The sequence below is a fragment of the Pyxicephalus adspersus genome, chromosome Z (genome assembly GCF_032062135.1).
Source record: "Pyxicephalus adspersus chromosome Z, UCB_Pads_2.0, whole genome shotgun sequence".
Lineage (NCBI taxonomy): Eukaryota > Metazoa > Chordata > Amphibia > Anura > Pyxicephalidae > Pyxicephalus > Pyxicephalus adspersus.
Window position 1 is genome coordinate 54,444,283 of NC_092871.1, and position 26,322 is coordinate 54,470,604.

Consider the following 26,322-nt stretch of genomic DNA (forward strand, 5'->3'; position numbering starts at 1 on the left):
TGATATGTGTGTGTATGTATGTATATGTGTGTGTATATGTATATATTATATATGTGTATATATGTATATATATGTATATGTGTGTATATATGTGTATATGTATATGTGTATATATATGTGTATGTATGTATATATATATGTGTGTATATATGTGTGTGTATATATGTGTATATATATATATATGTGTGTGTGTATATGTGTGTATATATAAAATGTATACACACACACTTTTTTTCATATTTCTGTGGCACCATTTACCCAGTATATCATAGTCTGTAAATCTTGGTCCTGGTCCCAGTCCTATGCTCATTCCTGGAAACACAAGGGCAAACTTAAGCAGTATTTCTGATATCCTTTTGAAAATCCTTGTGGTCATAGTGCTGATCTTCTGGATTCACTACATTCTAATACAAATTTATTACAAAATGTATGTGAGGAACCAGGAGTAGTGACGTAACTTGCTGTGGGGTTGTTTTTGGTCAACCAATCAATTTTTAGAAGGTTTAGCTCCATGTTTAGTGTGCTCTCAGTTGCTCATGCCGTAGGTATCCAGTAACCCTAAAATGTGATCAGTGTTCTACCTAACCCTTATACTTTGTTCCAACTTTCTAATACCTGCCCCATTAGTATATCCAATTATTTTATCCTATGTATTATACCCCAACTGTCCAGTGCTGTGTATTATGACCAAACTTCCTAGCGTTCTATGGTTTAAGACTGTCCCATGTAATAATATAATGAATCTGGTGTAACAAATTAGGCTTATTTCACATTAGCAGCAAAAAATAAACTGCCATATACCACTCCTGAGTGACTAATTGGTAAATGCTGGGCACCTGGGATTTGTAACCGGTGGTAAGAGCTTGGCTTTTTCATATGCAGCAGTGGTTGCTGGTGAGAGGAAGGGGTCAATGCAGCAAAGGCAGCCTTACTGCCAGTGTGAATTAGCCTAACTTCAGATGTGCTTGAGGCTATATTTGGTTAAAGTGAACTTTTATGAATTTTTTTCACTTGATCCGTTTACAAAATGAACAAGGGAGTCCCACACTGGCTCAGCAGCACTATGACAGCTGTGTGTGTGTAAAAACTGCTTGTCATATTCTGCAGCCTAACAACCGTGTTCAAACCTCATATCTCCTAAACCTTTAGTCTTAATGACAAAGTTTTAGGCTTCACAGGGGACCCTTATAGTTACTGGTGACCAATTTTTTTAAAGAATTTTAAGATATAGGGTTCACAGGGTTAAAACTTGTGAAAACTGAACATTGAGGTTGCTGTTTAAAAAGGGAATTCGTCTAAGGGCCCAAAGTTGGAAATGCAAATTGTGGGACCCCAGGTGTCACGCACATAGAAAAAGCATTTGGGCGGGGGCCCTAAATTTATACCTACCTTTCATAAAGCTGTAATTGTCATACTATGTTACCCTGTCTGCTCTACCTTGAACCTCAATTTCTCTAGAATGGAGAGGTAAATGAAAACAAAAAAAAGGTGCAAGTGGGGGACACTTGTGGCACACGTCTGTACCTTTTCACTACCTGAACCCTATTTGTTTTAGTGGCAGAGTTTATGTTCTAATGATGTCATAGTGTTGAAATTTTAGGAGATGTTAGCCACAGATGTTACCTATACATTTTTGGTTTCTTACCCCTCCCCATTCCAGGGAAAATGGGGTTCAAGTGCACAGGAATGTGTAACAGGGCATCCCATTTTGATGGGCAGAATTTTTTGTTCTAATGATGCCATGGTAATAAAGTTATAGGGGGAGTTCCCCAAAGGTGTCCTACACTTGCACCTATATTTTTGGTTTTGTAGAGAAGCAGACAGGGTAGCATAGTTTGACAGTTACAGATTTGTGACAGGTAGGTATACCCATCCCAAAGCTCCTTGCTATGTATATTGCCCTTGGGGTCCCCGGTTTGCACACATACACACCCACTTGAGCAGTTACATTTAGAAGCAGCTTTTGTTTTCTAGCTTGTGCTATTAAATGGAGGCGGCACTGCCTGTGTGCCACTCTCATCAAGGCTGAACTGTGTGTTGAGCTTTCACAGGCAGCAGCAATCCTCTGGACACATGACAGCGGAGCACAGAGCAGCCTCACTGAGATTGATTGAGGATTCGAGCTGCAAGTGAGAGGTGGGCTGGGGAGGCATGGCAGCTGGGTGAAGAAGCAACTGGCCAAATCCTTCTGGGGGGAATTATGGGTCTAGTTCCTTATTTTTCTTGACAGGTTTAAAATTAGAAAATGCACTTAAAGATGCACCTAACAAAACCATATTTCCATTTTTGGAAATAACATGAATCTTCAGCAGCTGCTTTATATTGGGAGTTAGGAATGACATTTTCCAGGATAAACCACACCTATTATGCAAATCAGTGTCATAAAAGGCACCTGGGCTGTAGGTACAATATGAGGTACATCATTGAGTGCTAGAAGTGTGGTAGAAGTTGTCCTTTCATGTACATGTAGTTCTAGACTTCACATAAATCTAATATAATTTCAGTTGCGGAAAAAGTAGTATATAATTCCTGCACGTTTTAAAAGCAGTGCAGAAACAATACTGCTTGCTGTATTTTATGTAGTTTCTGGCAAACTGTAGTTTAGGGGTAATGTATATAAAGATATCCAACTTCTACAAAATGTAAATTTGTAGAACACCACTAAGCAATAGGACTTTTCAGGCCAGCATTTACCAAAATAAGCCAACCAAAGAATTTCTATACATTACAAAACTTATTTTATTAAATATCAATAAAATCTGACGTAAAGCATAAAATCAATATATATACTAAACCTCCTGTGAGGGTATACTCAAATAGGAGGTTCTGTGCTATGTATATTGATTTTATTTTTAGGTCTGACTTTATTGATATTTAATAAAATAGGTTTTGTAATATATATAAATTCTTTGGTTGGCTAATTGTGGTAAATGTTGGTCTGAATTCCCATTGCTTGGTGGTGGTCCACAAGTATTCAATTAGTGGTATTGTATACACATGGTGCTGCAGGTCAAATAAGCATATATGTCAAGCACATAGGTTAAAAAAAAAAGTAAATTTCAAGTTCAACCACTAGAGAAATAAACATATTGTCCTGTCATAAAAACCGTATAGACATAGTTGATGCAGAGGAAGGCAAACAAAAGTTTAAAACCCTTAGTTCAATTTGCTCCAACAGTAAAAAATTCCTTCCTGAACCTGTGAGGCAATCATATGTTCCCTGGATCAACAGTCTCTTTAAGTGAAAGCTTTATTACCCAGTTGTACTCTGTGCTTCTAGAAATACATTTAGCTTTTTCCTTAAACACTCTATAGTACTTGCTGAAACTACTTCCTGAGGGAGCCGATTCCACATTTTCACAGACATTTCATTGAAGAATTCCTTCCTTATCTGGAAGAAAGTTCTCTATATGGACCGTTTATACAGGATGATCATATCCCCCCTTAAACATCTCTTCTCAAGGGAGAATAGATTCAGTTCAGCTAATCTCTCCTCAAAGCTGAGCTCCTTCATTCCTTTTATTAGCGCTCTCCCCAATTCCACAATATCTATTCCAAAAGAGGTCTGACCGATGCTTTGTACAGGGGCAGGATTATGTCTCACTTAACATTTTGGAAAATATTCAAATACCTTTTTCTTCTTAGCAGATTATGGGAGAGGAGGTCTAAACCAGGAAAACATGACTGATGCAATAGGACGTTCCCGTTAGTACCATAGCTTCCTTATAGCATATTATGATAGAATTACAATTTAAGTGGCAATACAGACTGCAGAGTCATGCCAAATTTCACAAAATGACTTACCTAAAAACAAGCAAGAAGCAAAGCTGTGTTTTGGCAATATTTGAGAACCTCCTCGTCCTAAGTCATACAAAAGGACATGACCCGTTCCTTTTTATTTTGGATCCATTCCCTGGGGTGGTATTTCTGTTATTGTGCAATCCTTTCTCAATCCATTTTGGAATGGAAAAGGAACCATTTACCTCTAGATTTTTATTTCTACATAAAGAAAAAAAGATTGGATGCTGGAAAGATAAACCCTCTAACTACCAGAATTCTTTAGTTTTGCAGTGAAGAAGTTTGAAGAGCATGGTTATATACACATTATACAAATACTGCTTAGGTTTGCTCCTGCATGAGCAAGTTGTGCAAATTCTACGTAACAGTTTATAAAGGAACAAGGCTCCTCATTTTGCCCCATGTTACTGGCAAGAAAAGCTGTGTTGTGGGAGATAGAGATGCAAGTTACATGCTGCATCCTATGCCTGAGCATAGGTTTTCCTTGGAGGTAAGCAAGTAACAGCATAAAGTGGTGGAAACACAAACCTCCTTACCTAGTATGTAGTAATTTTAGGAGATATACACACATACATATATACATACATACATACCACACACATACATATATACATACATACATACATACCACAAACATACATATATACATACCACACAGCACAAAACTGTATGCACTGTAAAATATTTAACAGCACATCACATAAATTTCCCCTATAAATTATTTTATTCATTAGTTTATGGCACTAGTAAGTAAGAAAAATACTCTGATTAAGGAATCTCTTTTGGCTGCGCAGATTGATCACTTGCTGTAATCCAAGACCAGGTCTTTAGAGATCAGCTCTTCCTCTACATTCTCCAGAGCCCACTGGTGCTCCGTTATCTCCATGGCTTCCCATTCAGCCTAGGAAAAAAAAAAGTTGTTAAAAAGTTTCAGGTTTTACTATAAACAGGGCATTGTACAATGTGTTTTTAATGACCTTTCTATTCCTCAGCTTTGATTTGATTAGCTAACATTTTGCTAAAGCTGTTAGCTATCAGACTCTGATAAAATTGTTTAAATTTCTGACCTTGCAATTGTTCCAGGTCCAGGACTCTGCACTGAACATTAAAACAGCATTTTAAGAAGATGTTAGCAATGAACAGGAATTATTTTAGTAATAGGGGAACATTTCAGACTAAATAAATGTATTCTCCCACTTTTCACTATTTCTGAGTAAACACATGCAATAATCTGTGTTGGAACCTAAAACGTGAAAAAAAAAAAAAAAAAGGCTAAGGTACTTACTTTAAAAGCTTTATTAGAATCCGGGGGCACCGACATGGCTGCTCCAGTCATCTGGTCTTGCATTATCCGACTTTGATCTGCAGCTACAAAGACAGACATGTTTTTGTAAGCAAGTTACAGCATTAATTAGGAACACCCCAACCACCTGGTACTGATTCATAGTATTAGAAATTTATGTGATCTAATACGTGGGTTGCAGGAACTTATACCGGTCATGTAAAAATGTCCCTGTAGCATTCCATGAACTTACAAAGCAGGAAACAAAGATTAGGATTGTTCATTGTCACCAATTTTCAATATGTACAATATTAAGCAGGTTAAAATGAACCAACAACTATACTAAAAGATGTACAATGTTTTTTATATATAGTAAATTACTATATACAGATCTGCATATCAACAAAATCTGCATAAATCTAAATATTTTTTTTTTTTCAAATATATATATCATTTATACTGATACGTTGTCTGGCAAGATGTATTTTTATCCAATTATCCTGTACTTACCATTGTCCTGTCCCAAAATTAGTGTGTACATACTACGCAAACCAAATACATTGAGGAAATACCAGGATGCAGAACTGACCCTACAAGTAAATACAGGTCAAATTGTAAATAAAATCTATTATGATTAAACAAAAAAACATTAAAAAAAAATGAATATATATCTCACCAGGAAGCATCCAGTGAGACAAGCTCAATCCCGCGCTGTAACATTGGCTTGAACCGTAATGTTAAGGGGAAAGGAACTTTAGCTAACAAAAAAAAAAGAAAAAAAATTAACTACCTCGCTGAACTGCAGTAAAGCTTGGAGTGTGGACTGCTTAATAAAACATGAATATCACTCACTTGTAAGAAAGCCAGAGAAAGCCCAGTTGATCCAACCTCCAATTAGGATCATTGGTAAAACATTGGTCAAGTTACCTTTCATCATTTCTGTCATCATGCTGGGATCTGCAGAGAAAGAATTGTCATGTTGGATACTTCAAGCACTCTCAAGATATGAGCAGGTTCAGCAACTGTCAAGTTTACATTTACTGGTAACCCAAACATTCGGACTTAAGTGTAAAGTTTAGAAAAATCAAGTAAACCTAAATAGGTAAGCAAATACATACTTTTTAGAAATAAAAATATTCAGATGCTTGCTTTTTTTTTAATCAAAATCACAGTGTCTCCTTGAAGCAACCCCATGCTTTGCACATACAAGGAAACACAACAGGTTCACCTTATTTCCTGGATATCCCCTGACAAATACTCTTGTCTTTTTTTTTTTTAACATTAGATGCTGCAGGGAATGATTAAAAATTGAATATGCTGCTTTGCTCTGTACTTCCAAAGAACAGACTCAATTTACAGAATTAACGCATGTGATCGGGTTCCTCTGGCAAGGTTACCGTTTTGCATTAAATATATGTTCTCTAAAGAGTTAAAGGTATCCAGATACTTACCTGTCATTGGGTTCTTAGGAGTGACTTTCCTTTTGGTTTTCTTAAAAAACCCAGTTTCTGCATCATTAAAATAGAACTTCCTCATGAGAAATGACTGTGAAGAAAATTTGAAAAAGTTATTGACACAGAGCTTGCAGCACCTACATGTACAAAATCAAATCAGAATCCAATCTTAGCACACTTTGATGCTGTGATGAATACATTTCCATGCCAGGCTGGCCTATTAAGAAGGCAAAAAATGCCAAACCCAGAAGGCGACCAGCAAAGATGTTGGTGTTTACAAGGAAGCCTGTCCATGCGGAATTGCTGGAATGGAGGCAAGTACTTAGCATAATTAGAGAGCTGCCATCTCTGACCTCCTTCTAAAAAGGTCAATTGCCTGGCTTTATTGCCAATCCAACAGTTTAATTATTTCATAAGTCACTGCACCAAGGCCAGTATGCACATCAGTGAACTTGAAAACTTTAAGTCCCAATCTGGATACTTATTCAAGGAGACACTATATACGTCATATGACATTCAGAGATGGAACATTTGCAGAACAGGTCAGTAACAGCAGTCTCTATGTCTCCCTTTAAAAAAAGTATTTGACATCTGCATTAGCTATGTCAGCTACACAGATAGAGAAAGCAGGTAACCTTTAACTACAGTGCACAAAAAGATTGTGCGACTGTTTTTGTGTGCCAGCATGTATTTTTTTTTTTTTTTTTAGGTTAAAACTCACCTGTCGGGGGATGTATTTGCCATTTTCCCTGAGGATGCGGCTTCTTATCAGCACCTGGCTGAATGAAAAAATGTTATAAAGGTAAAAAAGGCTGAGCAAAGTATTTTAAACAGTCAGAGGCACATTCAGAGTTCTCATAAATTAGCTAGAATGACGTCTAACATTATTGTCCACGCTAGGAAAATTTACCCTATTTGCCCTCAGATATCAGCAGTTAGCACTAGAAGTAGGAGCATTGATTTGTAAAGGGGCTGCAATTGTTCTGATCTCTATTAGTCTCCACAGCCTCTGATGGCCTTTAGTTGCATTACATATTAGGTGCTACACCCAAGGTTGAGCACCCTCATACCATATATTATCCATACCTCATATGTCTAAACGCCCAGGGGCCAGATATGACTGAACAGCTAAGGGGCCATATCAAGACCTTCACCTAATTTCTTTATAGTAGTTTTGCTGAAATAATTAAAGTGCCACTAAATAGATCCGCACACAAGGCCAGGAGGGAAGGCAGCTCAAATACCTCCAGGTCTTACCGAGACTTGTGGTAAGATTACATATTCTAGCAGTCACAATGGGCAAAAGCATGAGCAGAGCTGTAACAACTTAGGGGCCCTCTAGCTTCTTTACAGCCCCCATGACATGCAAGGCAAACCAGGGGCCACACATAGGGGCCATGACTGGGGGCAGCTTAAAAACTCTGGCCATTCTGGGGCCAGGAATACATTACTGAAAGGGTCCCTATATGGCAAGAATAGAAGGAAAGCTTTGAAAGCTCAAATGCCCCCCCCCCCAGCCATATTATAGCCCCCCCAAGCCATATTATAGCCCCTAATACATACTCATGGGCAATTGTAGTCAGTTTAATTGCCCCAGGATCCACAATGAACCAGGCAAACAGACAGCCCTGTGTTACCCAACATACCACAGGGAAAACAAATGGTAAGTGCGGGAGGGCAGCTGTGAAAGATCCGGGTCCCCAGTAATTTTATAGGACCTATTTTATATATATATATATATTAATGGAGAACCCTTGGCAGATCCGCACCATTCTAACCGGCTTAGGATCACCAACCTAAAAGCCTTAGCCACTCAGCGAGCACAAAGGTCCTCAGACATACGCAAAGGCCTTCCTGACACCCCACCTGTCGCTAAGAGGCTCCAACTCGGTCTTCTTCTCCCCCTGTAGCAGACGGGTAACATGATGACGAAGGAGACCGCTAAAAAAGGTTATAAAGACAATGGGCAGTACAACCCACAGCCGAATGCTGGAATCCAGAAGCAACTCAGGTGTCGCCATCTTGTCAAGACCAACCACCGGAAACCGGACAATGCTTCTTATCACATCCGACACAATGGTAGGGCTTCCGCCAGATACCAACATGGCCGCCAGGTGCCGCTCACGTCACTGCGTCTAACGTTGCGTCCGGAAGTGGCCCGTAGGCTGCTTGTACCATGGAGGAGAAGGTGCTGAGATACGAAGCTTTCGTGACTGACACCCTTCAGCGAGACCTGAGGTGTGAAGCACATGACCTCCCTCCCTGCCACGTGGTATCTCCATTTCCCCCTCTTTACATAGGAGCACGTGACCTTATTTATTATTTTGCACGTGGCCTCTTATTGGCCAGAGGTGGCCATACACATACAGATTGGACCAGGTGTGCCCACACTTTTTTAGCCTGCGAGCTACTTTCAAAATGATTTACCAACAACGTTTGCCTTTGCGATCCACCGCTAGATCGCAATCCACGTGTTGAGCACCCCTGGATTTGCACTGGACTGTACAAACCTACGCTACCTCAGTCTGACAGATTGTAGTTGATTAAATCAATTGGTAGCACTCTGTGCTCCTAAATAATTAGACCAATCAAAAACTTTAATTATGGCAAGATATGTGTGCTTTTGATGGAGATGGTGACTTTCTAAAAGAAGCCAAGGGCACTGTTGGATGAAGTTAGGTACCCTGAATTAGTACGATCATTAGACCTCAGATAAGTACTGCCCCATATAGATAGCAATGCTAATGATCCTGGGGCTTTCAAAATAACCCAATGAGATAGATGGATGGGAGATGACACATATGACTTGTTTTAAATAGGCTGTCACCTCACTGCTGTCCATGGATTCCATGGTGGCCTCGTGATACAATCTGATTGATCTATAAACTAACATACATGATACAATCTGATTGTTCAAGCTCCTTATAATAATTACACATATGTGTGGTCCAGGGCCCTACAGCCTGACCTAACAAGGAGAGAATACAAGTGAACAATAGCACACAGGCAGCCTGGGAGGTAGAGCTGCTCCATTATACCAAAGATATATTAGAAAATAGACACATGACAATACTTCTTCCTAAAAATGTGTATTCCCTGGCTGTTATAATACTCGGACTCAATACTGGTCAGTAGATCAGTCTCACCACCCACCCCCTTTATTCCCATGTTTGTCTGGTGATTAGCTGCTCGCTAACCAAGGACAGGGTGGCACCTCTCCACCTTACTACCTGTTCTTATGGCTTCATTAGGTGATTGGGGGGGGTTTAGGAGAGCCCTAAGGGCAGGAACACGCCCTTCATGTCTTAATAGTGAGCATCCGGCTGTCTGTGAAGGAACTGAAAACTATGGCCAGATAGATGATTACACAATGCCCTAAAGACTCAATCAGGTTTCTCCATGTAGAGGGTTCTGCATGCAATTTCTGTTCAGTATTTATCATGTTTCAGAACCGGAGGTAATTATTTTCTAATTGTTTTTATCACAGGAGAGTGTTGGAGAACCGGGACAGCGTCTATGAGAAGATCAGCCAGTACCTGCAGCTGAAGAACATCATTGAGAGATTACAGGTAATAGCATGGTGGTGGATATCTTACAAGACTTTAGTCCACTCCCTCTGAAGTGCTTCTATCTGTCTGTCTGTCTGTCTGTCTGTCTATCCCTCTATCTGTTAGTCTATCTGTACAGTTTGTGAACATCAAAATAAATGTATCTTTATGTCTTCCCTCATGACCTCAAGTACCCCAACTTCCCTCACCCCAGATGCATATTAATCTATATGCCTTACCCCACCGCAGTGTTTGCACTGCCTGCCTCATGTAGTTGGTCTTCATCCAGAGAAGATTCACACAAGAAGACATCATAGACATTTAGGCAGGGGAGGCTATAGGAGACACAATAAAGGTCAAGGCAGGAGACAGTATAGACTTATAGACAGGAAACACCATAGAAACCTGAACAGGAGATGGCTAAGGAGAAATAATAGACATCTAGGTAGAGGCTGCTCTGTCTCCTGCCCTAGCTCACCAACAATACTCTATGCAAGGCACTAAAGGAGGGTGAAATGTCCATTACAAAACCTTCCTTATTTTTTTAAAAGATTCTTACACCTTTATGAAAAAAAAAATTAGATCGTTGTCTGTTTATCCACCTGAGGCAGGACTTAGTTTGTTCAATTTATATCTAGTTAGGTACTCACAAAACATAGATCTTTAACATGTTTAGGTTTTTCATGTTTTAATCTGTACACCACTTGAGGAGACACCATATATGTTCAAGCAGGAGATGCCTGAAAAGACATAGACATCTACCATAGACATGTAGGATGAAGTCACATGAGAAGAGACCATAGACATCTATTCAGGAGTTGCCTGAAGAGACATTTAGGCATAGACATTTACCATAGACACGTAGGCAGAAGTCTCATGAGGAGACAACATAGACATCTATTCAGGAGACACCATAAACATCTAGATAGAAGACACCAGAGGAGACACCATAGGCATCTCAGCAGTAGATGCCTGAGGAGACATAGCTAGTACTAGGAGAATTTTACTAGGAGAATGTAAACATTGTTGCTCACAGTATGTTTAGGTAGAAAGTGCACTTTCCTTGAAATATTTGATGCCGTGTGACGTGTCTGCCAGTGTACTTGCACATTGGGGTTCACCCTGATTGCACCTTGCTGAGTTTTAGAAAAGCTAACTCCTATTCGAAAGTCTTAGCAGGTCCATTTGCAATTCTGGGCCAATCCCTGATGTTCTTGTCTGCCATCCATTCAATTAACCTTGTTTGTTTCTGACTGCCAAAAGCAATCTGTCCAATCAGGTAAAAAACATAAACTTTGGCAAAAAATTTCCACTAATTTTATACTTACTTTGCTTTCAAATTTCTGCTGTTCCATACAGCTTTGGAAGCTGAAGGAAATGTCATAGCCTTTCTATGTGACAATGCTAGTCCAACCACCGCTTTCAAATGGATATCTGTAACCTGTGTAAGGTGCAACTAACAAAGCACAGACTCACTTTAAAAGGAAAGTTGTATATATGCACTTTTATCAAGGCAAAAAAAAAAAATATAACTCCTAAAATCTTTTTTTTAAGGTAAATATAAACTATTCCACATGAAAAATTTGTACTGTCTTATCCTGTCAGCAGGTGGAGCTTTAGGCTTGGTAGCTCAAACTGCAATTCACACACCCAAGCAAATGGTTTATACCAGTGATTCTTCCCCTTCTTCTATAAGCAGCTTCCAATCTACTGTATATTTTGCTAATGCACAGTGATTTAAACATTTGTCCTGTATTAAATGTTTATTTGCTGAACCAAAATAGTATATAATATAAAACTTATAGGCTGGTAAAAAAAGTAAATCAAAAACCTATAATTTCCCCTTAAAGTGGATTTAATGTTAAAAACCTCACTTCATATAATAATTTCCATGCATTGACCAAGAACTAAAGTATGAGTTTTGGATGAGGCTAAACTTTTATTGATTTGACTTTATCCTGGTATAGTATTTGACTTTTAACTTATTTTCTCAATACAGGACTTAGAGTCGGGACCTTTAAAAACACAAGTTGATTTGGGCTGTAACTTTTACGTGAACGCTGAAGTGTAGGTATTCTTTACTGTTGTGAATGTATGTGATTTCTGTTTGTATGTTGGGGTATAGAAAGGGTCTGTGCTGAACATTGCAATAAATACCATTTCAGTTGTCATACTTCAACAACATCATTAAATTCTGCATGCTGAGTACCTGTCATTTCTAGCAGACTTTCTCAGCCAAGTCCCCAAGGCTTTCCAGAAGACCAAAAGATTCTCTTGGGGCTTATAATACTACTTTTTTGTTTTTTTTACCATGTCTGGAATTAACTCAGGTCCAGGACATGTCATCATATCTACAACTCTATGGTAACACATCACAGCTCCAGTAAATGTAAATGTGTGATGAATCATAATTTATAATGGGCCTGATTTATTAAAGTTCTCCAAGGCTGGAGAGGATACACTTTCCACAGTTAAGCTGGGTGATCCATCAAACCTGGAAACACTTACTGACTGATAGGGATGACCACAATTGTTTTCCAATAGGGGGAATGCAGTGAAGTGCCTCCTGGTTGTCCTACCCTCTCCTTGAAACAGAAGAGCCCTGTCTATACAGTGCTTGTATGTTCCATCACAGCTGGAAACAATCATTATTTCAGTAATTTGTAGCAAAAATATTTCACGTCTGTATGGGCTTTAATACATTGCAGTAACAGCTTCAGCTTGTTAGACTCATGTTCATGCGCTAAGCTTATGATCAAGAATTTCTTTAGAGTCTGTTTTCTGTAAGTAATGTAATTCATATGTATTTTTGCCAGTCCAGATTCATCAAAGATATGCCTGGCATTGGGTTTTGGATTTTTTGCCGAACTGACGCTGGACGAAGCCCTAAAATTTATTGAAAAAAAGAACAAGATGCTAACTCAGTAAGGAAAGCTGTGACAGTACTCATTATACAAAGTGTGTGTTTTGTGGCTTTGTACCTTTTTAATTTATATATAAGTTAATATTTTATTTTGCAGAATTAGTGAAAATCTAACCAAGGATGCTGCAAATATTAAGGCCCATATAAGACTGGTCTTAGAGGTAAGAATTAGGCTCTGTCTAAAACTGCATACACACTCTAGAACAGGGGTGTCAAACTCAAATACACTGTGGGCCTAAATAAAAACTTAGACAAAATTGAGGAAGTTTCTCCTTCTCATTAGATATAAAACCTTTTCATATGGAAACAAAGAGGTTTTGCTTCACATTCTTTTTTTAACATTCTTTATTTTAGATAAAGATTTAGATTTAAATATACAAATTATGCCAAAAACTTGGAAAGAGAAATAAATATAACTAACATACACAAAACAGTGTTTTGCACAATTTACAGTAAACAAAGAAAAATCATTTGCTTCAAATTCAATCTGGAACAAGCCTATAATAGAGAAAGAGGCATAGGAATTGTTTTTCAATTTTATTTAAGAAAAAATCGTATGCCTCTTTCTCTATTTGTAGCCTTCTGAGTTAAATTTCAATGGTAACCTTTTTGCACAGGCTATCAATAATAATAACAATTTTATTCTATGAAAATCCATGCCTTGGAGTAGCAAGGAAAAGTACAGCTGAGGGGGAGTGCTGGAAATGCCAGAAGCGGCCAAATAGCGCTGCTACTAATATTCCCGCCATTACTTGTGTCTATGAAACAGTCCAATGCGGAGCCACACATAGGCAGAGAGCCCCCTGGTCTATAGATGCAAATGATGCCAGGAATTTTAATGGCGGCACTATTTTAATGCAGCGGCGAACCAGCTGCAGTACATATTTAGGGTCAAAAAAAAGGATGTTGCGGGCCAGAGTTTGACACCCCTGCTCTAGCTCTATTGTGTTCTCAGATGAACAATCACAATCATCTCTGGTGGTCCTCCAGCATTGTTCATCAAACGATTCAGGTGGATCAAAGACAACAGCTGTACTTTCTTATTGAGCAAAGCACAGCGGTCAGGAAAGCACAATTGCCACTTGCTCATCCTCCAAGCTGTGTGTACAGCACTATAATATTTCTTTGCAATGTGTGTCAAATAAATAAAATGCTGTTTTAGTTTATTATTAGTTAATAAATAATTCAGCTGGAATTAAGTTACTCTGTGCTGGCAACACATAGAGAATTGTAATAGCTGCTCTTACACTCATTGCAGAAATCTGATACCCCTTTCCCCCATTCTGCACATTGTACCAATCAACCGTCCTTTTCAGTAATCAAGACAGCTGTCGATTGGAGTGGTGTGCTGGCAAAGTTGCTGGAATACTGAAGACTTTGGGCCTCTGTGGGAGTAGGGGTCTGACTCTTCTGTATGCTGCCAACACTGGGTATTTAAACCCAAATCGATCGAGGAGGAGCAGAAGCTTAAAGTATATTTCTTTCCAAACCCTTATTAGTTAGAGTTTTGGGAATGATTAGAACTTTTTTTCAAGCCTTTATTGCTGTCTGCACATTCTATGGAGAATTGCCTTCTCTTTTTTGTCTTGATGGACTTTGAGCTTAGGGAGATCTTCAAATGGGGACACTTAATCCATTGTCAACTGTCTGTATTGTTGACATTACCTGCACATGTTAACCTCCTTTGAACCTGCTCTCCTTAAATATTTAAGTAAAATCCATCTAATGCAAACAAAGACCCCTGACAAAGGCCCCAAGAGGTGATTTGCCTTTTCATGGGGAAGATTTTTTTTTCCTTACATTCTCTTATATATATTTATGGTCATAGCTAGCTTTCACATTATAAACTGCATACAGTGATTACATAAATGTGCTTTTAGCCAAAATAATTTATTTTTAATACTTATATTAATACTTCTTTAAATTTTCCAGGGTCTACGGGAATTACAGGAACTGCCTAATGAGTGATTTCAGACCATACCAATTCAGCATCAGAAGTTTTGTCCCCTTGTATCATTTTTGCTGGATGATAGTGACTTGGAACTAAACATGAACTTAGTAGGCTCGTTTATGAGTGTGCCTGTCTACAGTCTGTTTACAAGTTCATTGCTTTTGTTGCATTTTGTGTAGGGACCTGTGCTACAGCATAATAAATTCAAGATCAACCAGGAATTTGTTGGACTGATGGTGCTTCTCTAAGCCTTCTTTTTTTGGTCTACTTACACACAAAGGATAACAACTCGCACATAGGTGTCCTTATATAAACACATTTTATACAATGCTTTTTTGGACCCTTGTCAATGAGTTTTGCATTCCTGTAGGTCTGCTGTTAGGTGGTCAACTGGTGGTCAGATGCACATGTCAATTCTGGATGATCTCTGTGATTCTAAATGTAAAACTGCCACAACTGCTATTCACTGAAAAAAAAAACCAAAAATGTAGACCTGCATAAGACAAACATGGCGGAATTTGGTTTTTCAGATCTCGGGGGCCCTCCAGTTTATTGGAGCATTTCTTGGGGCTCTTAGCTTTTCCTTCTTGTTTACTACTGCGATTTATTCATTATACTATTTGGCAAAACATTTTTTTTAGGGTGGAGATAGTTTTGATAATTTGTCAGGTTGGCATTATTGATTTCCCATCTCTGGTTTCTGATATAGGAAGTGTTCTGGCAGCTCAACCTTTTTTATATTGCAGAAAGGTTAGGCCAAGTCCACTTAAAACCTGCTGTATATGAAGCAGTAAATTTGACATTTAATACACATTATCAGGTAGGGGATGCAAGTGTTTACAAGGAGAGTGATTGATTCTGTGCCTGAGAATGTGTGCTAAATGTCAGATTCACTGTTTTATATAAAGACCCCAAAGTTTTTTTTGTAGTTTCGGAGGGCAGTAGATGGTTAGAATATTTCTTAGTTTGTTGTTGCTGTCTGTGTCCTTGCTGGTTAGAGTACCCTTTTATATAAGGACTAAATTTCCCAAACTGTCTACTTGTTCTGGGTCACTAACATTTTTAAAATTCTCCTACTAATTGTACAAAAGGTTGGATTTTCCATTGGGCAATGTCAACTACAGTGTAATTGTGTGTGCTATGTATTTCCACTGTACATTACCACAGAAGATTAGATAGCACTATATAAATCATTTATATATATATTTTTTTACAATAATATCAATTACAGTATTATGACGGGAAGTCAGCATCATACTTGGTGTACTGAATGCTTATTTCAGGTCAGGGATTCAGAAAAAAAACTAAGGTTAAAAATGGCACATTTAAAAGTATTGAGACCCTACAGATTTTATATATAAATTTATAGTGGTGGCCAAACTGCTACCTATACTGTATACAGAAGTTACTAGCACAAGGTAACCCCCCAAGCGGTAATCCCCAGTGTGCAAAAAGTGGTAATCCCGAGTCACATTCGGGGTCGCCTAAAACATGAAAAAACCCACTTACCTTGTTCCGTTGTCGCCCCCCGAGTCTTGCTGGTCCCTGCAGCTCCTCCGGACACGTCTCCTCCAGAGACGATCTTGGGGGTTTCCCAGAGATGTCAGAGCATGCGTTGGTTGGTGCGGGCGAGAGGAGCAGCGGGAAATTCAAATAATTTTGTACTGGATTCAATACAATACAAGGAAATCATAATATAATATATATGTAATTATATATATATATATATATATATATATATATATACAAGCTACTGTGAAGTTATATTACATATTTAACAATTTTTTTATTTTATTTTTTAACAGATTTTTGTGTTTTTTATTTAGGGTTTATTAATAAATTTAATAAATATTTGACATATTTCGGTGAGTTATGTCTAAGAATTGTAGGCCTACAATGTAAAATGAATTTCCATGCAAAAAAATGTAATGCTTTTTGTGTGGAAATATGAACAGAATTAGAACGCTGAGGGGGTTATTTAAACAAGTCCGTAGCACCATCTGGTGGCCAATATGAGAAGGATTACAAGCTGTAGACAAGATTCAGATGTCTGCCTTTGTGATTTTGGTTTCATATGAAATATACTCAGATTCCTCACTTTTTTGTTGTATGTCTCTGGACTCAGTGTTCTAAATCAGATCTAAACATTCATATAGAATAGTGTTTCTCAAACCATGTGTTACAGACCTGTATATTGTGGATCGCCGCTGCGGCCATCTTACTATCACGTACTATCAGAGACAGATGAGGCAATGTAAATGTAGCACTGAACTGTCAAACTAGTTCTGCAGAATACATAGGGGGAGTGAGGCTTTCCCTGTCTAACTAGGCACTTCGGTAATTGATGTGAAGATTGGTTGCTGCCCAGTAACCAGAATAAACAACGGCCACTTTTCTAATGTAATGGAATAATTGAAAGTAAAGACCCACTGTGCATTGTGTTAAGCAGCAACACAAGTGTGTCTGTTTAGTTTGTTGGGGTATCCTTTAAAATGAATGTCATGGTATGACAATGCATTGTCGAAAACATTAAAATACAGGTTTTATCCGAGTAAACATCCGACGGGGGAAATGTATCTAAATCTAAGAACAAAAAAATTAACTATATTTTTCTTTTTTTTTTTTTCAACAGGGCTGACAAACACACAAACACTATTATGCAGCTATAACAAAACACTTTATTGATCTATTTAGCAGATCAAAAGGGAGCAAAAAATAAAAAAGGAGTGTACTGTTTGGATATCTGTACACTTTACCAAAAAGAAATAACCAGAAATGATATGTGGTCTGAAAGGAACCTAGAAAGTTTTCACTAAACTAGTGTGAAAGACAGTAGATCCCTTGTAAAACATATGTCACACTGCCTCTTTTCCTAGTTTCCATGCAACTGCAATGATGATGGCCAACAAGCCTGAAACAGAGGTATCCAATTTGGAATAAATAATATGGTATAATTATGTACAAAATCAAGATATTCTTGAAGTTCCAATGGTCTATGGATATATGAAAATACTTTGCATGGCACTGTACACTGTTTGTCTATTGCAGTCTACAACACAGTGGAGGCAAGCCTAATGTTCACTATGCAAAAGTGAAAAAACTGCTGGAAAATTTTTACAGGACTGAGATGAATAATTCTGTATTGTCTGCTACAAAATTTTAAGTATATCTCTACTCTCATATTTTATTTTTATAAATACTGCAATTAAAATCCTAATGTGACACATAACATTTTCAGAAAGCAATGGGATATTTCTCGCAATGCAATTTCTTTTAAAAATAGCTTTGTGTTGACTGTCCCATGTCGCCTTGCCCTAAATCACTCAATAGAAAGAGATTAAGGGTTTAGGTACAGGTAAGAATTTAATCTCACAATGCAAGAGATTTAATCCCACATTGTCAAAACTTTCAAAAATCAGTGAATAAGTGAAAGTGAAGTAAGTGAAAAGTGGACCAGAGAAGATTTGAAAGGGTATGGGGAACATGTAGACTTATTAATTGTGCCTAAAGCTGCGTACACACTTCCAATTTTTGTCGTTGGAAAGGATCTTTCACGATCCTTTCCAACGACAAGGGAGTGCACGATGCATGAACGATGCTGTACATACAGCACCGTTCATGCTCTATGGAGAGGGGAGGGGGAGAGCGACGGAGCGGCACCCTGCTGCGCGCTCTCCCCTTCCCTTTCATTACGATCGGCTGTCGTCCATCGTCCGTGGATCCGGCAGGTCGGTCGTCCAGACGATGGACGACACCAACTGTACACACGGCAGATTTTCGCCCGATAATTGGCTGATGCCGATTATCGGGCGATAAAAATCTGACGTGTGTACGTAGCTTAAGTCATGCCTTCTGTTCTGATCACTGTTGTCCTTGATGGAGGGTCTGAGATAAGAGATAAGGTTGCTTTGGGTTAAGTGATGCTGTGCAGAACACTTTGGTTAAAAACTTTCTGCTTAGCACTGAAGATAAAAGATTTGTTCAAATCAAGAGAGCAACCTGGGGTGACAATGCTACTGAACAGTGGGTGAGCATTGTCACCCTGGGACAGGAAGGTAAAAATAAGGGAATTAAATGCCTGGATAAAGAAAACTAATGCAGCCATCACATCTAAAAACTAGTAAACTGCAGTTATTTATGGTTTTGTGTTTAGATACTGTGGAATAGGTTAAGTTCTATTGTGATTAATGCTGTTCAAGACACTGGAACTACATAAGGTAAAACAGAACTAAATTTGTATTAGCATGGGTGCTCTTTTGCCATAATTGGCCATTCATCAAACCAAATCGGAAGCTCGCTCGCGTACGCGCGATCCAGAATCAGACACCAAAAACCTATTTATCAAGCTATTTTCCGGGGGCGAGAATACGCAGCCGTATTTACCTGGCATGTATCAACTGAAATGCTAGCTCACCCTGAGCCACGTATCTCCGGGATCTCGACACTGGCGAGCTTGCATTAAAAGTCACTGTTCCCCTAAAAAATCATTACAATGGCACACATCTTTCACTTTCCCTAAATTAAAATGTTTGGGCTGTTCAAATGTTTTAAACATTTATATTAGCTGAGAAATAAGCATATTTTTAAATGACCTAATATTTTTAGGTTCAGAAAGAGTTAACTGATTTTAGCTCTTTACATAGGCGCCTATTTAAATGCATACAATGCCGGATCCGAGGATCCACCTAGTGATAAATTCCAGCGAGCTCTGGCGGGCGAGAACTCACTTTTGCCAGCGAACTAGATTTTTTCAACAAAAGTCACAGGCACACAAGTTCTTGTTTGCTTCTATAGATATATATGTATATGTACATATTTATACATATTTATATTTATGTATTTATACACATATATATTTATATTTATAAATATTATATATTTATATACATCATTAATTAGAAACACGTTTACAATTGATTGTAAGCTTTTTAAGAAAGTTTCTATTCAAAACAATAGGGTATTTTAAAAGTGTTTTTAGCAGGACTTTGGAATCTGGAAGCCCCCTTTAACCTCCTGGGCGGTAACCCCGGGGTAGAAAAAAGGTACAGAAAGCAGTAACCCTGAGTCACACTGGTAGAGTCTTGGTATATAAACCAATAGGAAGTAATAGTAAATCGCTACTTAACTGATCCGCCGGCGTCCTGCGTCGTCCTTTTCTGCAATATCCGTCTTCTTTCTTCCTCCGGCCGGCTTCCTCTGCACTCGATGAGTCACCGGGGAGTTCCCAGTGACGTCGGTGTGCGAGGACGTTTCCGGTGTGCGATTCGAATCAATTTGTATTGCATTCAATACAAAATAACTGTATTGAATGCAATACAGTGGATTTATTTGTGTAACCGCCCAGGAGGTTAATAAGAAGACTCCCAGATCTCTACCACACCACCCTGGGGAATGAGTACAGGGGTACATTAAACCCCTAAGGTTAAAATATGTGTTAAAGAATAGGACAAGGCTTAAATGTTAAAATATTTTATTTTACGTGTGTTCAGGGTAACTTTTCTACTTTTACTTGGTTTTTCCTGAATAGCTGTTTACTGGTGTACCAATCTAAAGGATCCCCTGTACACCCTGAAAATTACAGGTCATTGTGACATACATATTAGGAGATATGGAGGATTGTACACAGAGCTGTGAGGATGCAGAATTCACACACAGAGTTAGAGGTGGATACAATTCACAGGCAGAAATCCAAGCTCGTGCTATGAGATGGGGGCGGGGCTGCCTGTGTCTCCTTCACATGAAGGCTGAACTTCATGTGAAGGAGACACAACTTCAAAGAACTTCAAAGGCAGCAACTGGATGAGCTTGCGACCAGAGCTGCGCATCCCCGGCAGCTTTACACTGGCGAGCTTGCATTAAAAGTCACTGTTCCCCTAAAAAAAGCATTCTTTATAATGGCACACATATTACCCTTAGCCCTAAAAAAAATGTTTGTGCTGTTCAAATGTTTAAAACATCTAAATGCGCTAAGAAAAAGCAAATTTTAAAATGACTTATTTCTTTTCTGTTAGGCAAGAATTAACCGAGTTCAACTCCTCTACATAGTCGCCTATATGAAAGCTTACGATGCCTGATCGGAGAAGCCGCCCTCATCTAAATATTGCGACTGTCTTGCGACTGAAAGCGCGCGAAGCCATCGGACTAAATTTTCCCACAAAAGTCACAAGCACACACGCGTTCTTTTGTTTGCTTTTTATGTATATGTGTGTGTATATATATATACACACACACACATATATCACGCACACATATATTTATATATGTATGTGTGTATAAATTTATATATATTACATATATATTTATCACACATTTATATATATATATATGTGTATATATATATATTTATATAAATGTGTGTGTGTGTATATATATATATATATATACACACACACCTATATATATATATATATATATATATACAAAATTAGGTTGAGCAAAAACAGAACATCTTTTCATTTCTAAGAGTGCTTGACCCTGCTTGTGAGCTTGGCAATCAATGTGCTTTGATGTTGTGCTTGTCAACCTGGACCTCCTTCCATCACCATCTGATGTGTGTTAGAATGAGTATTCAACTCAGTTGGACAGCTAATTGACAACCTGTTTGGACTGCACGTGGAAGTGTGTTTGTTTACAATAGGGCTAAGATCAGGCACCACATCACCATGAGAACAAACCTATAACAGTATTACAAATGAACAGAGGAGTTGTGTGGCAGCAAAACAACATGAGTGCAAAAGTCCGACTAAGAAAAAAAAAACAAAGCAAAAAAACCATGACAATTTGTTCATAAAAGAAATAGGTACATAATACATTCAAATACCAATATCTGGCATGTGACTTTGAGAATAGTACAAAGGCAACGACGGGGTCTAAGTAGCAGTTTGGAGTGGAAACCATGCATACATTTGTACTGAATATTTGTAGAAAAAAAATAACAAAACATTGCTGATGAATTGCTAAACAACAGAAACTGTCATTACAAACCAAGCACAAAAACATTGCAGGAAAAGATTAAACTAACAATAATGAGCATTACAATGTCACATCAATGCATACCATCCAAGCAAACTTACTTGATAACCCAGCCCCCCCCCCACACACACACACACAAACCAGTCCGGTTAACCACCTGAGCGTTACACTGAGGTCTAGATTTCTGTACCAAAAGTGATCCACTGTTTTTCATGAAATTTTTTTTTTAAATTGTACGATGCTGGAATAGGAAAACGACGCTGGAATAGGAAAACGACGCTGGATGTGCACAGCAGGACCATGGAGGTAAGGATGTGACAAAAATACGAGCTTAACCATCCTAGCCATTTTTTTTTGCCCATACGAAGGTCGGGCTTAACGGCTAGGTGGTTAAAATACCGTAGTAATAATGAAAATGCATGTATTTATATGCATTAAAATGTATTTTGACATGCAAACACAAGTGAAATCACTAAATGTTTTTTGATACAAGTATTAAAACATCTTTGGCAACAATTCTGTTTTCAAATATTTGATTTCTTTTAAGCCAAACTAGAATGAAATTTGAATCAGATCACAAATGCTTGCTGACATTTTGTTTACATTCATACTATTGTGTGATGACATATTATGAAGTGCTAATTATTATATACACAGCTTGATCTAAATTAATTTGCAGTGTTGCAAGGAAACTAAAAAGTATCAAAACAGTGGAAAAAATGTAACAATAAATGAATCCATTTTGTGAATGAGTATAACGTAACATAAAAATGTAGCATATACCTAAAAGAAGATGAAGCATTAAAAATTGAAACTGACCAGTAATGGACTGTAGATGTGCACAGAACAGGGAGCAGGTGTGCGCTAATTATTGCTATCACCTCACCATTGACAGAGCGTAACATATCCTACTGAATCATGCAGCTGCAAACTAATCGCCATAATTGGTGGATTCTCAACCCCTATTGCTCATTTATCAAAGCAGCAAACCTGCTGGCATGTGAAGGCAAGTGTACTAGCACTTGGCTTCCGCTCTGGCTCGTGGAAATAGGCCTCGTATTTTGGCACATAAATACACCCGTCAAGCTTCCCTGTACTCGCTTGGTAAATCAGGCCCAATGTCTCTACTATTACTAGCCAGGCTCTACACTGCATGATGTATGCAATATTGGCAAAAAACCTCAGATGCAGGGAAAGTTTTGGGGAAAAGGAGACTTTGCATGTCTTGTTTTTAGGAGCCAAAATGGTAAATAAGTAAATAATGTCTACTGGGCTCAAGCACTGGGCACATTAGGTACCCCTGAGTACAGGATCAAAATGGCTACACACACTATAAAGGATAGTGGACCCAAAATATAAAATTTCCTGCTGCGCCAGGCACAGGAGCCCATAAAGTTTGGCAGCTACCTACATGATAATGATTTATTAAATGAACGAGTGGGTTTTGGAATGCAATGTAGAGCTTTGATAATGAAACGGTTTAAGACAGCTACTTAGAATCCTCGGCATTGACTATCTACTGAATGCTGCATGCTCGCCAATGGCAGTGATGCGGTTAAAGTTGCCCATGTTCTAAAACTTATCATGTTTGGGGGAATATTTAATGAAAGTGAAGGAGTTAAAGGCTGTCATGTGGGGTAAAACAGTTAATCCCTGCTTGTTTTTCCTTTGGCAGTTCTATCTCCCTTTTTTGTTACCATGGTAACAAGGCCTTTTCATTGCGCCTGTAACAGGGTGCCTGCATAAAAAGTCACCTCCATACAAAGAATCTTCATTGTAATGATGAATGTGCTTAAGGTTCCCATACCCACCCCGCACACATAGGCATCCTTTACTTACTGCGTGCCACAATCCTAACACCTCACCACTGTAGGGCCACTATATATTTTCCAACTATGTAAATATTTCCTTGTTAGATTTTCGAGGAAAAGGTTGGTAAAATGATGGGTGATCAACTCATTGTTTATTGTATGGCAAGCATTAAAGGGATGTCCGACGTCTTCAGGTGATTGACAGTGAAAGCTTTAGAAACATTTAAGAATTCACTCTGATAGAAGGAAAGGCTATTTTATTATTATGAATAATAATAATAATAATAATAATGAACTGTATTATATAGCACCAGCATAATACACAGTGTATATACAGACAGTGACATGGAAGAATGAGAGGACTCTGCCCAAAACAGCTTACACTCTAAAAGGTGAGGAAAATGCACCTGAATAGGTAAAAATGTAGTACAATGCAAGCAGCTCAATGTAGGCTTCTTTCATGACCATGAGATTTTGATGACTTTCATTTGGCATATGCTACAAAATGCAGTAAAGCAATGCCCAACACCGAATGTCCTTATTAAGCAAGTGAGAATATATCCCAGGGCACCAGCACTGCAAGGCTCCAGTGCAGTCATGATATGCTTTGAGCTGTGCTCTTCATTGAATAGGCAATACAGGCTTATTTTTCATTCTCTTTCAGTAGTGTGCCAACCATATATATTGCAGAACTGTGATACATTGGTGATTTTATGACTGGCTCAAACATCTGAGACAAAATGCCTAATTTATAAATATGTGCAGGCAAAAATTTTCATTTGCTAACAATTGCTTTACCTTATTTAGAGCTAGCTAACAGGGAGACTTCTTGTGCTTTTGGAGGCTGCAATTATGAGGTGGGTTCATGGAGCACAAACCACCAATCAACCGCTTCCTCAATGGTGTATTTTAGATGGTTGAGAGCATTCACATAGGCAGTTTTGATAGTTGTCAGGCATGTCAACAATCACATTAGATCTCACCTTATCAAATGCTGCTTGTAGTTGGCAATCTGTATTTTCTATTTAAAGCTTAACAAAATCATAAACGGCTGTAAATGTCTGTCACTGCCTAAGAAAGGTATGCGGTTTTAAGTCCAGAAATATAAGCAGTCACCACACCACTTCACAACCATCTGTCTAAACCAGGGGTAGGCAAACTCCAGCCTTTAGGCCAGATACGGCCTAGCCAGTAGTCCGTTCCGGCCTAACGCCCCCCTGGTCGATCCAACCTAATCCCGGCCGGCAGGGGTCGGCAACCTGCGGCTCCGGAGCCTCCCTGTTGCATTGCGGAGGAGAGGGTTTTCCTTTCAGGGGCATTCCCTCTCCTCTGTATGCATTGCGGAGGAGAGGGATTTCCCTCCAGGGGCGTTCCCTCTCCTCAGTATGCATTGTGGAGGTGAGGGGTTTCCCTTCAGGGGCATTCCTGGTTGGGGGATGGAGCCATGAGCGCTGGACTTGACCTCCTAAAATGGCCTAGTAGCCCAAAAAGTTTCCTGACCCCTGGTCTAAACAATGCCCTACAAAGATATTTATTTACTGAAACAAACAAAATAGCCTCGCCTCCTTCATTAAATTCACCCCATCATATTGTGCAGCCTCCTAATTTTTTATGTATTCTAGGCTTAGAATGCTGGCAGAAATATGGAAACACCCAGGAAATATGAGGCTTGTAGTTCCACAGTTGGCGAGCTGCTACATATTGCCAGTCTTAGTCTATGCAGGTACTTAACTGTCATTGTCAGATTTCTAAACATTTCCAAGATTGCTGTCCATTCCTTCTAGCTCATGTAATTGGCATGACCTAGCTTCTGCGATTGTCCACTCCTTTGCCCACCCCTGAGAACGGCTCTTCCTTTTTTTCTAGCTAGCCTTGCGCCCTACAAGTTTCCAGGCGGCTTCTGATGTGGGATGCATTTTGATGTTTGTGAATTTGGTGCAATAGTTGGTCCATTCCATCTGTTAACGTTGTATACATTCATTGAAGAACTGCATATTTAAATAAATATTAATATGTTATAAGGAAAAAAATATACAATATATATATTATATATCAATATATAATTTTTCATATTTATGTCCTTGCGAAATAACAGAGATGTTTTCTCTGCTAGAAAATATATTGACAAAAACTATTTTCTTTAGATCTGATGCATTCTTTTATATTTTTTATTTAATATTTTGTTTACTGTCTTTCACACAGTTGTATCTTTTTATTATTAAAAAGGAACATTTTGAATGTTTATTTATTATGTTTTACTCTTATTTCATGATTAGTTCACAAAAGTGTAAATTTTCCAATCTTTGTTTTAAAAAAACAAAACATGGTTTGATCATAAAATGTGATTTGGTCCTGTCAAATAATCATATTGAAATTTGCAAAGACACGCAAACATGTGGCTGTACCCAGAGGCTGAGCCTCTGTCATTCCAGTTGCTGCAGGTGTGTACATTCCAGCCCTGTTTCCCAGCTTCCTGAAATTTCATGGCTTCATCTGCCTACTTTCTCTCCTCCCATCACCTCCCTTCTCCTGCCTTCCACATTGCTTTCTCCTTCCCTCTGACGTAAAACAAGGATGAAAACA

The 26,322-nt window shown here is 38.5% G+C and overlaps 2 protein-coding genes across 3 annotated transcripts; one reads left to right on the plus strand and one right to left on the minus strand.

Annotated features, from left to right (window-relative positions):
- Positions 1 to 4,503: 4,503 nt before the first annotated feature.
- On the minus strand, positions 4,504 to 8,654 carry LOC140343080 (ER membrane protein complex subunit 3-like). The gene is made up of 8 exons (XM_072429569.1): positions 8,401 to 8,654; positions 7,256 to 7,313; positions 6,532 to 6,625; positions 5,933 to 6,037; positions 5,757 to 5,838; positions 5,591 to 5,670; positions 5,084 to 5,166; positions 4,504 to 4,699 (listed from the first exon to the last, which is right to left on the minus strand). Exons 1-8 carry the CDS (start codon positions 8,637 to 8,639, stop codon positions 4,598 to 4,600), a joined length of 843 nt encoding a protein of 280 aa, XP_072285670.1. The 5' UTR covers positions 8,640 to 8,654; the 3' UTR covers positions 4,504 to 4,597.
- Positions 8,639 to 15,177, plus strand: UXT (ubiquitously expressed prefoldin like chaperone). 2 transcript variants are annotated; one of them, XM_072429570.1, is made up of 6 exons: positions 8,639 to 8,772; positions 10,022 to 10,103; positions 12,082 to 12,149; positions 12,899 to 13,006; positions 13,103 to 13,166; positions 14,938 to 15,177. In XM_072429570.1, the coding sequence occupies exons 1-6, from the start codon at positions 8,711 to 8,713 to the stop codon at positions 14,971 to 14,973; spliced, it is 420 nt and encodes a 139-aa protein (XP_072285671.1). In that variant the 5' UTR covers positions 8,639 to 8,710; the 3' UTR covers positions 14,974 to 15,177. The 2 variants fall into 2 exon arrangements, with proteins under 2 accessions (XP_072285671.1, XP_072285672.1); XM_072429571.1 differs by having other exon boundaries at positions 8,749 to 8,806.
- Positions 15,178 to 26,322: the final 11,145 nt, after the last annotated feature.

Bases quoted from the DNA above. Each gene is read 5' to 3' on its own strand.
- LOC140343080 (XM_072429569.1), bottom strand. From the start codon at position 8,639: ATGTTGGTATCTGGCGGAAGCCCTACCATTGTGTCGGATGTGATAAGA. The intron at 6,626-7,255 runs GTGAGTTTTAAC...TTTTCTTCACAG, and splicing joins GCAAATACATCCCCCGACAG to TCATTTCTCATGAGGAAGTT. The intron at 6,038-6,531 runs GTAAGTATCTGG...CTTTCTCTGCAG, and splicing joins TCCTAAGAACCCAATGACAG to ATCCCAGCATGATGACAGAA.
- UXT (XM_072429570.1), top strand. From the start codon at position 8,711: ATGGAGGAGAAGGTGCTGAGATACGAAGCTTTCGTGACTGACACCCTT. The intron at 10,104-12,081 runs GTAATAGCATGG...TTCTCAATACAG, and splicing joins ACATCATTGAGAGATTACAG to GACTTAGAGTCGGGACCTTT. The intron at 13,007-13,102 runs GTAAGGAAAGCT...TTTATTTTGCAG, and splicing joins AAGAACAAGATGCTAACTCA to AATTAGTGAAAATCTAACCA.